At 31.6% G+C, this 12,451-nt stretch overlaps 5 protein-coding genes across 5 annotated transcripts, besides 1 other annotated feature; 2 read left to right on the top strand and 3 right to left on the bottom strand.

Annotated features, from left to right (window-relative positions):
- Window positions 1-402: 402 nt before the first annotated feature.
- Window positions 403-1,938, top strand: TVAGG3_0197310 (alpha-amylase protein; the record flags this gene model as incomplete). The annotated part of the gene is made up of 1 exon (XM_001314343.1): window positions 520-1,902. One exon carries the CDS (start codon window positions 520-522, stop codon window positions 1,900-1,902), a length of 1,383 nt encoding a protein of 460 aa, XP_001314362.1.
- A 317-nt stretch (window positions 1,939-2,255) lies between these two features.
- On the top strand, window positions 2,256-3,919 carry TVAGG3_0197300 (ubiquitin-like family; the record flags this gene model as incomplete). The annotated part of the gene is made up of 1 exon (XM_001314344.1): window positions 2,278-3,864. The coding sequence occupies one exon, from the start codon at window positions 2,278-2,280 to the stop codon at window positions 3,862-3,864; it is 1,587 nt and encodes a 528-aa protein (XP_001314363.1).
- A 419-nt stretch (window positions 3,920-4,338) lies between these two features.
- Window positions 4,339-6,201, bottom strand: TVAGG3_0197290 (guanylate cyclase protein; the record flags this gene model as incomplete). Its single annotated transcript, XM_001314345.1, has 1 exon — window positions 4,339-6,201. One exon carries the CDS (start codon window positions 6,199-6,201, stop codon window positions 4,339-4,341), a length of 1,863 nt encoding a protein of 620 aa, XP_001314364.1.
- A 315-nt stretch (window positions 6,202-6,516) lies between these two features.
- On the bottom strand, window positions 6,517-9,030 carry TVAGG3_0197280 (guanylate cyclase protein; the record flags this gene model as incomplete). Its single annotated transcript, XM_001314346.1, has 1 exon — window positions 6,517-9,030. The coding sequence occupies one exon, from the start codon at window positions 9,028-9,030 to the stop codon at window positions 6,517-6,519; it is 2,514 nt and encodes an 837-aa protein (XP_001314365.1).
- Window positions 9,031-9,153: 123 nt separating this feature from the next.
- TVAGG3_0197270 (uncharacterized protein) lies at window positions 9,154-10,105 on the bottom strand (the record flags this gene model as incomplete). Its single annotated transcript, XM_001314347.1, has 1 exon — window positions 9,695-10,087. The coding sequence occupies one exon, from the start codon at window positions 10,085-10,087 to the stop codon at window positions 9,695-9,697; it is 393 nt and encodes a 130-aa protein (XP_001314366.1).
- A 277-nt stretch (window positions 10,106-10,382) lies between these two features.
- Window positions 10,383-11,251: a mobile genetic element.
- The last annotated feature ends 1,200 nt before the right edge of the window (window positions 11,252-12,451 follow it).

Below are 12,451 nucleotides of genomic sequence, written 5' to 3'. Positions count from 1 at the left end.
AAGATTTATTTTTTTACGAATAAACACGATTTTGAAAATGGGTCATTCAATTTTGTAATGAATATATTTGAATTAGATTTAATAATTAGATAGAAGAAATAGTAATTACGCTGATTTTTAAGCGAACATTTATACTAAGAAAAAATAAAATGCCCTAGTTTAATGAGCTGATTCAAAATATTTAGAGTTGTGCGGCCAAATAATCATTTGAAAAATAAAATTGCTATCGAAATTGAATAGAACATTTGAAATAATTCTGAATATTAAAAACCATTTCAATTTTTATTAAATTTTAAATATTTAAAGTTAGTATGGTATCAGGTTAACATTGTTTCGATGTTTAAGAGTTGGGCAATAAATTCAAATGGTTTTGAAAAAGTCACTTCATTTTTAACCAAAATGGGTATCTTCTACAGTACTCCATCATACAGCTTCCCTAATGGTAAACTTATGAACCTTGACTATGTCAATGAAAGTGTTGATACAAAAGAGTTCTATAAACTCAGAATTTATCAAATTATGGTCTCATCTTTTCAAGCAAGTACTTGGTTCTGGGGTGGATATGGAACAGGCTATGGTCCAAGCCATCATCGTGGTGATCTAGATGGAATTACGAACGCTTTGGATTATATCAAATCGCTAAATGTCAATGCGATATGGATAACACCAATTTTTGATAGCAACTATGCTTACAAAGGAAAGCAACTCCAGTCAACTGGCTACTTCTGCAACGATTACTTCCATGTTGACAAGCACTTTGGTGGAGATGCTGCATTCAAGAGATTAGTTGATGCCTGCCATGAAAAAGGTATTTATGTCATTCTTGATGTTGCCTTTGGCCACAATGGTAAAGTCAAAAATCCATCACCATCCGGATTGAAGCCAACAGACGAATTGGCCAAGTTCCCAGAATCATTGGATTACTGCCTTGAAGTTATCCAGTACTGGACAGAGAACTACAACGTTGATGGCTGGCGCTTAGATCAATGCTACCAATTGAACCAAGATGGCCATAACTACATGCATGAAATCAAGCAGTTCTTCGAGCGTCTCTGCACAAAGCGCAAAGCAGAAGGCCACGAATGGGGAACATTAGGCTACATCGTTGGTGAACATTGGGGTAAAGCCGACGATATCAGAGAGATTACCTATAAAGGTGATGGTCTTCGCTCTGCTTTCGATTTCCCAGCGCGTTTCGATTTGTTATCTGCAATTGCTCAAACAGAAGATGGCACAAAGGGTGGAATGGAACAGCTTATTACCATGTTCAAGCCATTGAACGAAAGGGGATATCTTGAAGATTCCATTCCGAACATGTTCGTTGGCAATCATGATTTATGGAGACTTGGAAACTTGATCAGAGAAGGCCGTAACCAAGATCAGTTCACAGATGCATATTGGAATATCCACAAACTTGCATTTTGCCTCCTTTGCGCTTACACTGGTCCAATTACACTTTATTACGGTGAAGAAATCGGTGATATCACAAACGAATGGTACCACCAGGAGCACCATTTCTGTGGTGATCATGTTGCATCTGATAACTGCTCAAGAACAAATGGCCAAATCAAGAATTTCAATTACAGGCAAAAAGATCTCCATGACTTTGTCCAGATGTTGATGCAATTGAGAAGAGATAATCCAGCTTTGTATAGAGGCACTGACTCTATTACAATCCAAGGAAATATCATGATCAACTACAAGTACGATGAAGAAACACAAAACAAGATCATTGTAATGTGCAATATCGGTGATGATTGGGAAACAGCTTCATACAAATGCGATCATTACAAGTTGAAGAATCTTTTCGATCCACAGTACAAATTCGTTCAGGAAGAAGATGAAACATTCAAGATCCCAGTTGAAAACATGACAGCTGTCTATTTCCAAATTGTTGAGTAATTTAATTTCATATATCTTATTCTTTTTGATTTTTCTTGCCATGTACACTAAAAAATTATTATGATATTGTAAGATATTTCAAATCTTCATTCCTTCGGATAAACAAAAAGAATATCATTTCGTATCTAAATCTTTCTTATCAGATAAAGCATTTTACATATGAATATACTATATTCATTCCAATAAATAATTATATCATAGTGTTACGAATAAATAACATGATTTTAATTTGAATTCGAAATTAGGTGTGAAAAATCTATATTTTCGACATATAGTTCAAGAACTTCTTATATCTAGCATATATATGATAATCTTTCTGAAACAACACTTCATTTTTTCTGACTTTGTAAATCATTTCTCAACATTAGATTTAATATGTCAGAAGATAATCATAAAAACATTATTATTACGATAAAATTTCCTGAATATGATATCAGCGATCTCAAATTTACCCTCCAAAAGAAAGAAACTTGCTTTAATCTAAAAAATCTAATTAGCAAGAAAACGCACTTTCCTCTAGAAGACATTGTTTTGGAGTATAATCGTCAAGAGATAGACGATGCTGCCCTTATTACAAAAGATTTTCAAGAACATTCAATTAAATGTTATATACACGAAAATTCCGAAGCTAAAGAAAACAAACTTAATCAAAGTAACCTAGACATACCGAAATCTAAGATAGATTTCATAACTCGACTAGGATATAATAGCAATTTCGTTTATAAAGCTTTGCAAGAGACAAATGGAGATATAGATAAAACTCTTTTATTACTTACATCAACTGCAATAAACCAATCTCGAATATCTCAAAGTCATTCTGAATCTTCAGATGAACCCGTTTTATTAACAAAATCATCTGAAAGTAGTAGTGACTCTGAAAGTAGCAACTATACTGCCTCTAATGAGCCTCAACCTGTTCAAAAGAAAAAGATTATTCCTGTCAAAGCTTCGGATTACTCGAGTGATTCAGAATCATCTGACGAAAGTACTAATCGTACATATGGATCTACACGGAAATACAAGAGGCAAAAAAGCACTCCTCAACTTTCTACAAAAGAATTAGCAACTGAAGTTGTTATTATAGATACATCAAAGCGAAATTACCTTGACTTATTCGAACAATGTAAAACTCTTAATGAAAAACAAATTTATTTGAAATTATTAGTTTTAGTCAGAAAATGTCCACATGTAAGTCACGAAACATACTACAAAATGCTAGAAAACACTGATGAGAAATCAAACTTCATTGCAATTGATAAAAAAAAGCAAAGGCTTAGCATTGCAGCGAAAAAGATTAAACCTGGACTTTCTCCTGACGTTTTTGAATCACAGTTCCCTCGAGTAAGGTTTGATCCAAGCGAAGCTATATTTATGCCACATTCAAGTCAAGAAAGATACGATCCAAGGAGGAAACCTAAACAAAAACCGTCTAAACCGGTAGCAACTATCAAAACTCCTCCTAAAAATGTGGAATCAACTGAAGAAAATCAGTCCGAAACTTCAAATGATGAACATGTAACTCTTGATATTATTGACCCTTCAAATAACGAAGATAACACTAGGAAAGATAATAAAACCTCTTCAAAAGAAAATCTAGTTGCTTCTCTTCAGAATTTTCCATTTAAATTCAATGAAATTGAAAGTGAAAAATCAGATCAAGAAGATAATGATGCAAGTGATCCAGTCATTATAGATAAGATAACTCAAGTTGCGGAATATAGTACGGATGATCCAAAATCAAATGAAGAATCTCATTTGCCAAACACTCAAAATTGGTCAATAGAATCCAATGTTATTGCTGACCAAAGTCCAGAACCAGTCGAAATAGACAAAAATCAATCATTAATTGCAAGAGTCAGAGAAATTGTTATTTCAGAAGATATTGCAAAGGAATTGTTGGACAAATCAAACAACAATCCTGAACTGGCTGCAGTTGAGTTCTTTAAGAAGTTACTTCATTGAATTATATTTATATGTTTTTTATATTCTCCTTTTTTTTATGAAATTTGTAAATTATAATTAGTATTTACGAAGTATTTTTACATTCTTCTTTCCTCAAACAAAATTTGCAATCATCAAGATATAAAAATTGATTGGCAATTGTTTTATTCAAGACATTATGATTTGTTGATGGCTAAAGCCTATTTTATTATTTCTGTATATTATTACAGTCATAATAAAGAGCTCATCAAAGGATATAACGTTATATTAGTTAATAACATCTTAATTAAGCTTCACACATATTAAATCATGACAATGTCTATGATATTTTTGATAATACCCTTGAAAAAATGAATGCTAATAATTAAATATTAGAATTATTCACAAAAAGTAGTAGAAATCTAATTGATAAATAGTAAATCTTTTATGATTAAAACAAATATCAAACATATATAAAACAGACAATAATAAAAATATAAATCTAATAAAAAAAAATTATTTCACAACGAAACTAGCTAAAGGATTAACAACTGGTGGAGGGTTAGCTATATAATATGTCATCTGCTTACCCTTACCCTTCAAGAACGTCTCCCCGCGCTTTGTTATCTCAAAGTTCATGTTTGTCAAAATACTTTCTGTTGCTTGAGAAATGTGAACTTTGTTTACATCACTTGTACTCTGTAATCTTGCAGCCACGTTTATAGGATCACCTATTATATCGAACACGGGTTTATCTGTACCTAAAACACCTGCAATAATAGGACCACCAGTATTGATTCCGATTCTTATTTGCAAATTTGCAGAAAGTCTCAAATTTATTTCATCCAAAGCAGAAATTACTTCTAAAGCGAAAAGAACTGTTTGTTTTGCATGGGATTCTGGACTTGCTTCTGGATGGAATAATCCTGTGGCTGCCATGTAAATGTCTCCTATCAATTTGATCTTCTGGACCATTTCATATTTCGATGCAATTTTATCAATAACTGCAAAGTAATAAGATAAGTTAGACATGATATCTGTTGGTGTCAAGTTACTTGAATACTCCGAGAATTTGTTGATATCAATGAAAATAATCGTTGCTGATGGAACAACAAATGAAATATTCTTTTCTCCTTTGTTTCGCTGGACAACTACATCTCTTGGCAAGATTTGATACAATAACTGTTCTGATTTTGCTTTTGCCTCTTCTGCTCTTAGTTTTTGGTCGACCAAATCTGTTTGATCTCTTAAAATTACGGCAAATGAGTTCAAATCATAATCTTTCTTCATACCAATGATTGTCACATGCACTGGTATTTCTTTCGATGCATCTGTAACTGAATTAAAGTCATCTTCGTAGAAATAAGAAGATTGGCCATTTCTCATCTGTTCAAGCTTCAACGAAACCTTCTGTCCATTGTCTTGTGAGAAGAAACATGATATATTCTGGCCTAAAACTTGCTCTAAAGTGAATCCAAGTAAAGAATTCACTGAATTATTGCAAACTTCAATGACACCATATACATTTGTAAGGAATATAGTATCATTAGCGCATTTTATGATATTTTCTTCAAGTGTCAGATTTCCATTTGTAACTTTGCTGTCACTTTTTAGGAACAATGTGTCAAATTTTTTGTTATTCAACAAAAGATATGGAGAGAACCTCTTAATGACGGATATGGCTGCTCTATAAGTATTCACTCTGTTGTTATAATACAGGAAAACAACAAAAACGAACAAAACTATGATTACAATCGCTGATCCGAGCAAAGCTGCTAAATCTCTCTTAACTGTTGTAGCTTCTCGAGATCCAAGAGCTACAATACGATCTGTTACTTGTTTCAGTCTATCAAACATTCTATAATTTGCAAGATAAATCAGATTTGCAACTAAATCTACAGGAATCGTTGTTCCTGCTGCTGAAACATACTGCATTAGTGATGTAGCAAATTCTGTATAGATTGTTATCATCTGATGAATACTTGCATTCGCATAATAAGTATAAACTGTGAGATTATCTTCTAAATCATTATCTATTATATTAAGATCATCTAAAACTGAGTCGAAACCTTTGCATGGCTCTGATTTATCATCTCCATCGATTAAATTCTTCTCTGCTGTCTGTAATCCGTTTAAAACTAAACTTGACAGTGTAATTAAAGTTGAAAAGTCTGAAAATGTATAGAATTGACGGTTTGGATGTACGGCAACTAATATAAACAATGGATTTAAGCTTTCTGCACTTAAAGATAATCTCAATGAAGCGTATTTGTTCCAAACATTGAGATTATTGATGATTTTGTTCGATCTTACGACAATATAGCAAACAATGTAGCTAAGTAGTAAAAATAATAATGTTAAGAAGCATAATAAAATCATTATACGAATACTTGTCTTTGAATAGCCATGAATATCAGTAATTCTCGCATCTTCGCTGCTGTTTGTATCACATTGGACCAAAATAAAGTCCTTTGCACTACTTCTTGATTGAGAATCGAAATTATAAATTAAATCAATGATTCTGTTGATTGATTTTATGGTCTGCCAGTGAACAATGAGTACAGGAATGAATACAACAACAAATGTTACACATGGAATGATAATTGAAAGTAAATTGAAGGTGTTTTCAAGTTTGTCACCTTTTTTATTTTGATAATCCGAAATATTTTCAAACAAATAACCAGCGCCGTAATATTAAGGTACGAAATTAGTTGTTATTTCGCAAGTACCGGCATCAGAGAATGCATCTATTATAGATTGTCTTCCACCTATTAATCTTTGGTTAGCTAACATCTGGCTTGCAATTGAAGCCAAACTTGCAGGATAATAATTGTATCCACCTGCAAAACAAACATACATAGGAAGAGTTTCATTAGTTAATGAGCTTGCGTAGTCATAGACATCATCACCTTTTATACTTCTTTCTGCTAATAATTCCATGAGATCATGTAAATTTTGGCTTGACAAAGTTGTGTAATTTATAATTTCTCCGAGCATCGAATCGAAAGGAATAATGAATGGTCTGTCATCATCACTTAAGAATTCTTTGAGTTTAGCTGTATACTGCTGTATCTGGCCAATTTCCCTGGTGAATTCCATGATGATGTCTATATTCGCCAATGCAGAATAAAACCTTGTCAAAGATAAACTTTTCAGTTGTTGCATTGAATCAACTTGATTTTCAATTTGTATAACAGATAAAGTGTTTCCTAATATGAAAACTAACAAAATATACAAAGTCATAATAAACGAAACAAAATAAATTGATTTGATAGACAAAGGTATTTTGTTTAGAAGTGTTCTATGTAATGCCAATCTCACTTTTGACAACAAAATTGTTTGTTTTCCGAAAAACTCTTCTGTTTCTGCATCTAATTCTTCTTTGCTGTAATCAGAGTTTGAGTAATCACTTGCTTTTTCATTAAATGATGCATTTGACTGTTGAAGGAATGAGTTATTCTTATCTAAACTGAGTCTTTCTTCTTTGATTTTTGTACAAATTCTGCCATTGAAATCAACAACTTTTTTCTTCAAATAATTCGGAAATGCTGCAACCATTGATCTAAATGAATAATCAACAGAGAATGAATTTCCTAATTCTATAACACTCTGTCTATGTTTCATATAAACAGCTTCTGTGAAATCACATTCTGCTTCAACTAAATATCTGATGTATTCTTCCAACAATTTCGAATTATTTGGCATGTTTTGGATGTTTTCTTTCCATATTGCTTTGGCTCTTATTGCTTTTTCTGAGAGAGTTTCGAAATAATTGGCTGTGAGTTTGTTGTTGTCTAATGCTGCTTTAGTCATCATCTCAACTTGGCGACTCATTGTTTTTAATTCAATTAATTTGATTTTACTTTGTTGATTTATTGAGAAGTTTCTAATTGCATTGAGTGATTCAAGTTGGTATATTAGAAATCTTGTTGTAAAACTGAGTCTTCTCCTTTTCAAAAGTAATTTTTGAATGTGTTTTTGTAATCTCGTCTCTTTTGGAAAGAAAGACAGCAATTGAAGACACATAGATAGAACTAACTCGTCCTCGTCATACCTTTCTATCAAGTAGTTAACTAAAGACAAACTTGTGAAACAAACACAATTATATTGAAATGCAATTTTCAAATGAACTAAAGCACTACTTCTACTGAAATTGAGACCGATTATGTCATAATACTCAAATGCTTGTTCATCGTATTTGAATTCTTGATTCATTTCGTTTTTGATATAATTTATTTTAAATATGAAGAAAACCAGAGCCACGCCTGAGAAGAATATATAGGTGATGAGTGTTAGTAGCAATGGAACTGAATATTTCATATTTGGAAAGAAATAACATAAGATAGAAATGAAATTTGCAGTAACACATCCTACGAACCATCCAACAGCTAAACTTTGTGTGACCATGTCAAAGAATGGTAAATTCATCAACATGTAATATGTTTGGTAGCCAAAAATCAAGATACAGATCACATAAATGAAAATTTCTGACCAAGCTTCGAAAAGATTCAATAAAAAGTATAATAATATTGTTACAAGCATTGCATATAATGTAATAACCATAACCGTAGGATCAAAATTAAACAACATCGTTACATTTATTTTAAGAGATTTTGAAGCTAATTTTTGTGTTAATGCAAATGAGTATGATTCGTATGTAAGTGTAAGGGCGTAAAATATGAATGAAACAATATAATACGCGCTATAGTTTCCTCTGGCGATTTTAAGAAACGTTTCTCCTGTTCCAACAATCGATGGAACAAATGAAGCGAACAATATTGTATGGTTGTAGATGGATATTTCTTGATTGAAGAATGTTATGAATTTCCTTTTGTATTTGTAATATTCGATGGCAAATAATTTGCAGAAAAAGGTGAATGCCGTTAACCCGAATAATATCGATGAAATTATAATGTAGTATAATGGTTTGGATGGTTGAGGAATGAAAAATAAAATTGTCCGAATCCATGGAACAATGGAGTGCTCTTGATGACGATCCCAGTATTCACTCCATGGCCATAGGGCAACAAAAAGTACCTGCAAAAAGAAAAATCCCATAAAGGGAAAGAAAACAATTGGAGGAACTTGTTTTTGCTGAAACAATGAAGCAAACAAAGGGAACTGTTCTTCGACATAGCCATTAGACTTTGCCATTTGGATTTCATTATTTACTGAGTCCTGGCTACTTTCCCTATTATTCGCATTCATCACTTTGAAAAATTTCTAGCAAAAAAAGTTTTCAAAAGGACCAAAAAAAGAGCAGATGGTCTTTGATTAGTGTGGTTAATAAAACGAGAGAAGTGTTTAATAAAAAGAAACAATTTGAAAACCCAGCAGACAGATTCGAAAAAAATATCAGCCATTTGTTTTAGAGTCATCTAATGACCATATCCCCAAAATTAGAAGCAAATCGGAATTGGGAATCTTAGTTTTACAACCTTTATTTGAAAAGTAAAAATAAATTGAAATGAATTGAATATTTTGTTTTAATAAAGAGGTAAATAAAGAATAAGTTAAATAAAATATAGTAAAGTTAATGAATTATTTTAATTTAAGTAATAAGTCATTAGAGGAGGCTGCTAACGATATTTCAATATAGCATAACATAATATTGTGTAATAAAGCCCATAACTTTGAGTTTTTTTGACATTGATCAAAAAATTGAAGGAGAAAAATTCTGAGAATAAACAAATATTGAGAGTAAATATCAAAAATCAATAGTTTCAATATTACGATTTTATCTGAATTATAGTTCCTCAAAAAGATGCGAGTGAGTTTAAAGACATACATTTTATTGATCTTTATCAAACAAGAAGTAATTTCGTTCGAGAAAATGAGTAAAACAAAATATAATTTTTTTCCTTCCTCTAGTCTAATGATAGTTGAGTAAATTTGCAATGTCGAACATCGCTTCGCTCTCGCTTTTAGCTGCCATGTGCGCCTTCTGGTAAGCGCTCGTGTTGCTAAGGAGGATTGGTTGTATGACTTCCCAGTTCTCTGTGAACCAACAGAAAAGAGCTTGTCTGTTCCTTCGAGAAAGTCTGTCGACTTGTATCCCTGTCATCTTCTCGAGCGTGTTAGCTCTGCTTAATAACGTGATTGCAGTCACGTTGCTGCCGAAAAGACCTTTCAAGTAATCTTGAACAACTTCGAACTCCTTGCCGAGCATCGAGCATCGGAGACGCATTTGCTCGTAGTCGCGCACGCTCTGGCTTGTCGTCCGCTTGTGTTTGTTCTGCTGTTTGTCATGCACTGAGTAACTCATAGACAAAATATATTTTTGTGAGCGAAAATTTGTCTGCTTTACATCTTCTCAATTTTTTCTTTATTTGATATTTCAATATTATTTTCAATGCACCTATGCATTTTATTCTTTCCCGACATCAAAAAGAAGCATGCGGAGCAATTCTCCTTTTCTAAAAAACTTTTTGATTCTCAATCCAGAAATATGCGTATTTGATTTTTATTTTCGATTTCTTCTAATTACAACATCATTATGACGTATTTATTTCTTTTTAACATTTGAATCCACCTTCAAAAATTGATAACATTACTTTAAGGGTGCGCCCGGGAGGATCATGTAAACTTCAGAATTTAGAACCTTAATTTTTAAGCAATTACTTGGTACCTAAATAGGTAGTAAAACTCTAAAAATATCAAAAAGTACAACTTGGCTCCATAATAATCCTGTCATGGTGGCAGTTTGTATTCCCTAGTATTTTCCTCTTGAATCTCTTTTTCTGTCGAAATTAAATTCAAATCTCAGAAGTAGAAGTGAATAATCGACTTATTGCTGCTATTATACGAATAAACAAATCCATTATATTATTTTTATTTACATAATATCTGTTTGAAGTTCATAATTCTATAAATTTTTCTTCAAAAACATTACAATCTTGATAGTTTTGATACTGTTTAATAGGTTTTTGGCACCTTATTTAGTAATTACAACATATCGAGTCGATCTGAACTTAATTTTCGGAAATTTAAAATATTTATCATAAGTAAAATCTGATTTGAAATTTATGTTTAATTACTATATTTTGCATAATCCTAAGTAGCTTTTGTAAAAATTCATCAAAAAAATTTTAACGTGCTTTAATTTTTTATTTTTTTTTTAAATAATACATATTATTATATAACTAGAATATTTACAAATTTTACTGCTTTCAAAAATTTGATCCTCCTCCTCTCAAATAAACGTACATCCGGGTGGCCTGTTTTTTGCAAAAAATAAAATTTCATTTTTTTATGCTTAAAAAGTCAGAATTTTTATTTGCTTCTGGGATATATGATGGCTATATCAGACGCCCATTCTTTTTGATACTCAACATTAAACATAAAACTTAGCCGTTAAGGCTCTTCTGAAAATATTTTTTTTTCGAAAAATTTTCGAAAAAAATCAAAAAATTTAAAAATCCCCGAATCTAGGGTTGTACAAACTGGCACGCCTGCTGGCACACCTTTTTTGGCCAGCTGGCACGATTTTTTTAAAAAACACATTAAAAAAGTCACTTTTTGCCCCATCTAATGAGATTTTTTTTACAATTTTTTTCCCCTTATTTTTCAATTTAGATATGATTTTAAGCTCTCCAAATTGAAGTTTACCTGATGTTTCTTAGTTTTTATGATAATAAAATGTTGCAAAGTTGAGTTTGGATTCAATAAATTTAAGAAAATTTTATTTTACAATGAAATTATAAGAAAGGATGTTTTTATCCTATGTCAAAGAGAATACATTTGTAGATCCCGACTTTTGACATGGTTGAAAATTCCAAAAAAAAATTCAAAATTTAAAAAAAAATTAAAAAATATAAATTTCATGTTAAAAAATGATTTTTGAAATTTTTTGGAAAAATAGAATGTCATATTTTTATGTTTTATTGCTATTTTTTACGAAATCAATAAAATATTTGTTAATTTGGCTGAGATTATAAATAAAATCTTTCTAAATCTTACAATTGATTGCTAAAATCTGTTTTATGTATTAATTGGCATTGAGATTCGTTATAAAAGAATGCGAATTAATTTGTATGAGTAAACGTATTTTGTAAAATTTCAAATTCTCTTCTCTCATTACTTACCTTAGATCTCTCGGCTTTTAGCTCTCAGATTTCGCTCATAGAACTCAGGTTTTAGTTATGTACTCATAGATGTATCATTACTGCCCGCAGATCTCTCATTACTACCTTACTAACCAGATCTTAACTCTCATTACTACCTTACTAACCAGATCTTAACTCTCATTACTACCTTACTAACCAGATCTTAACTCTCATTACTACCTTACTAACCAGATCTTAACTCTCATTACTACCTTACTAACCAGATCTTAACTCTCATTACTACCTTACTAACCAGATCTTAACTCTCATTACTACCTTACTAACCAGATCTTAACTCTCATTACTACCTTACTAACCAGATCTTAACTCTCATTACTACCTTACTAACCAGATCTTAACTCTCATTACTACCTTACTAACCAGATCTTAACTCTCATTACTACCTTACTAACCAGATCTTAACTCTCATTACTACCTTACTAACCAGATCTTAACTCTCATTACTACCTTACTAACCAGATCTTAACTCTCATTACTACCTTACTAACCAGATCTTAACTCTC

Source organism: Trichomonas vaginalis, chromosome IV, assembly GCF_026262505.1.
Source record: "Trichomonas vaginalis G3 chromosome IV, whole genome shotgun sequence".
Lineage (NCBI taxonomy): Eukaryota > Parabasalia > Trichomonadida > Trichomonadidae > Trichomonas > Trichomonas vaginalis.
This window is presented reverse-complemented; position numbering and strand designations above follow the sequence as displayed.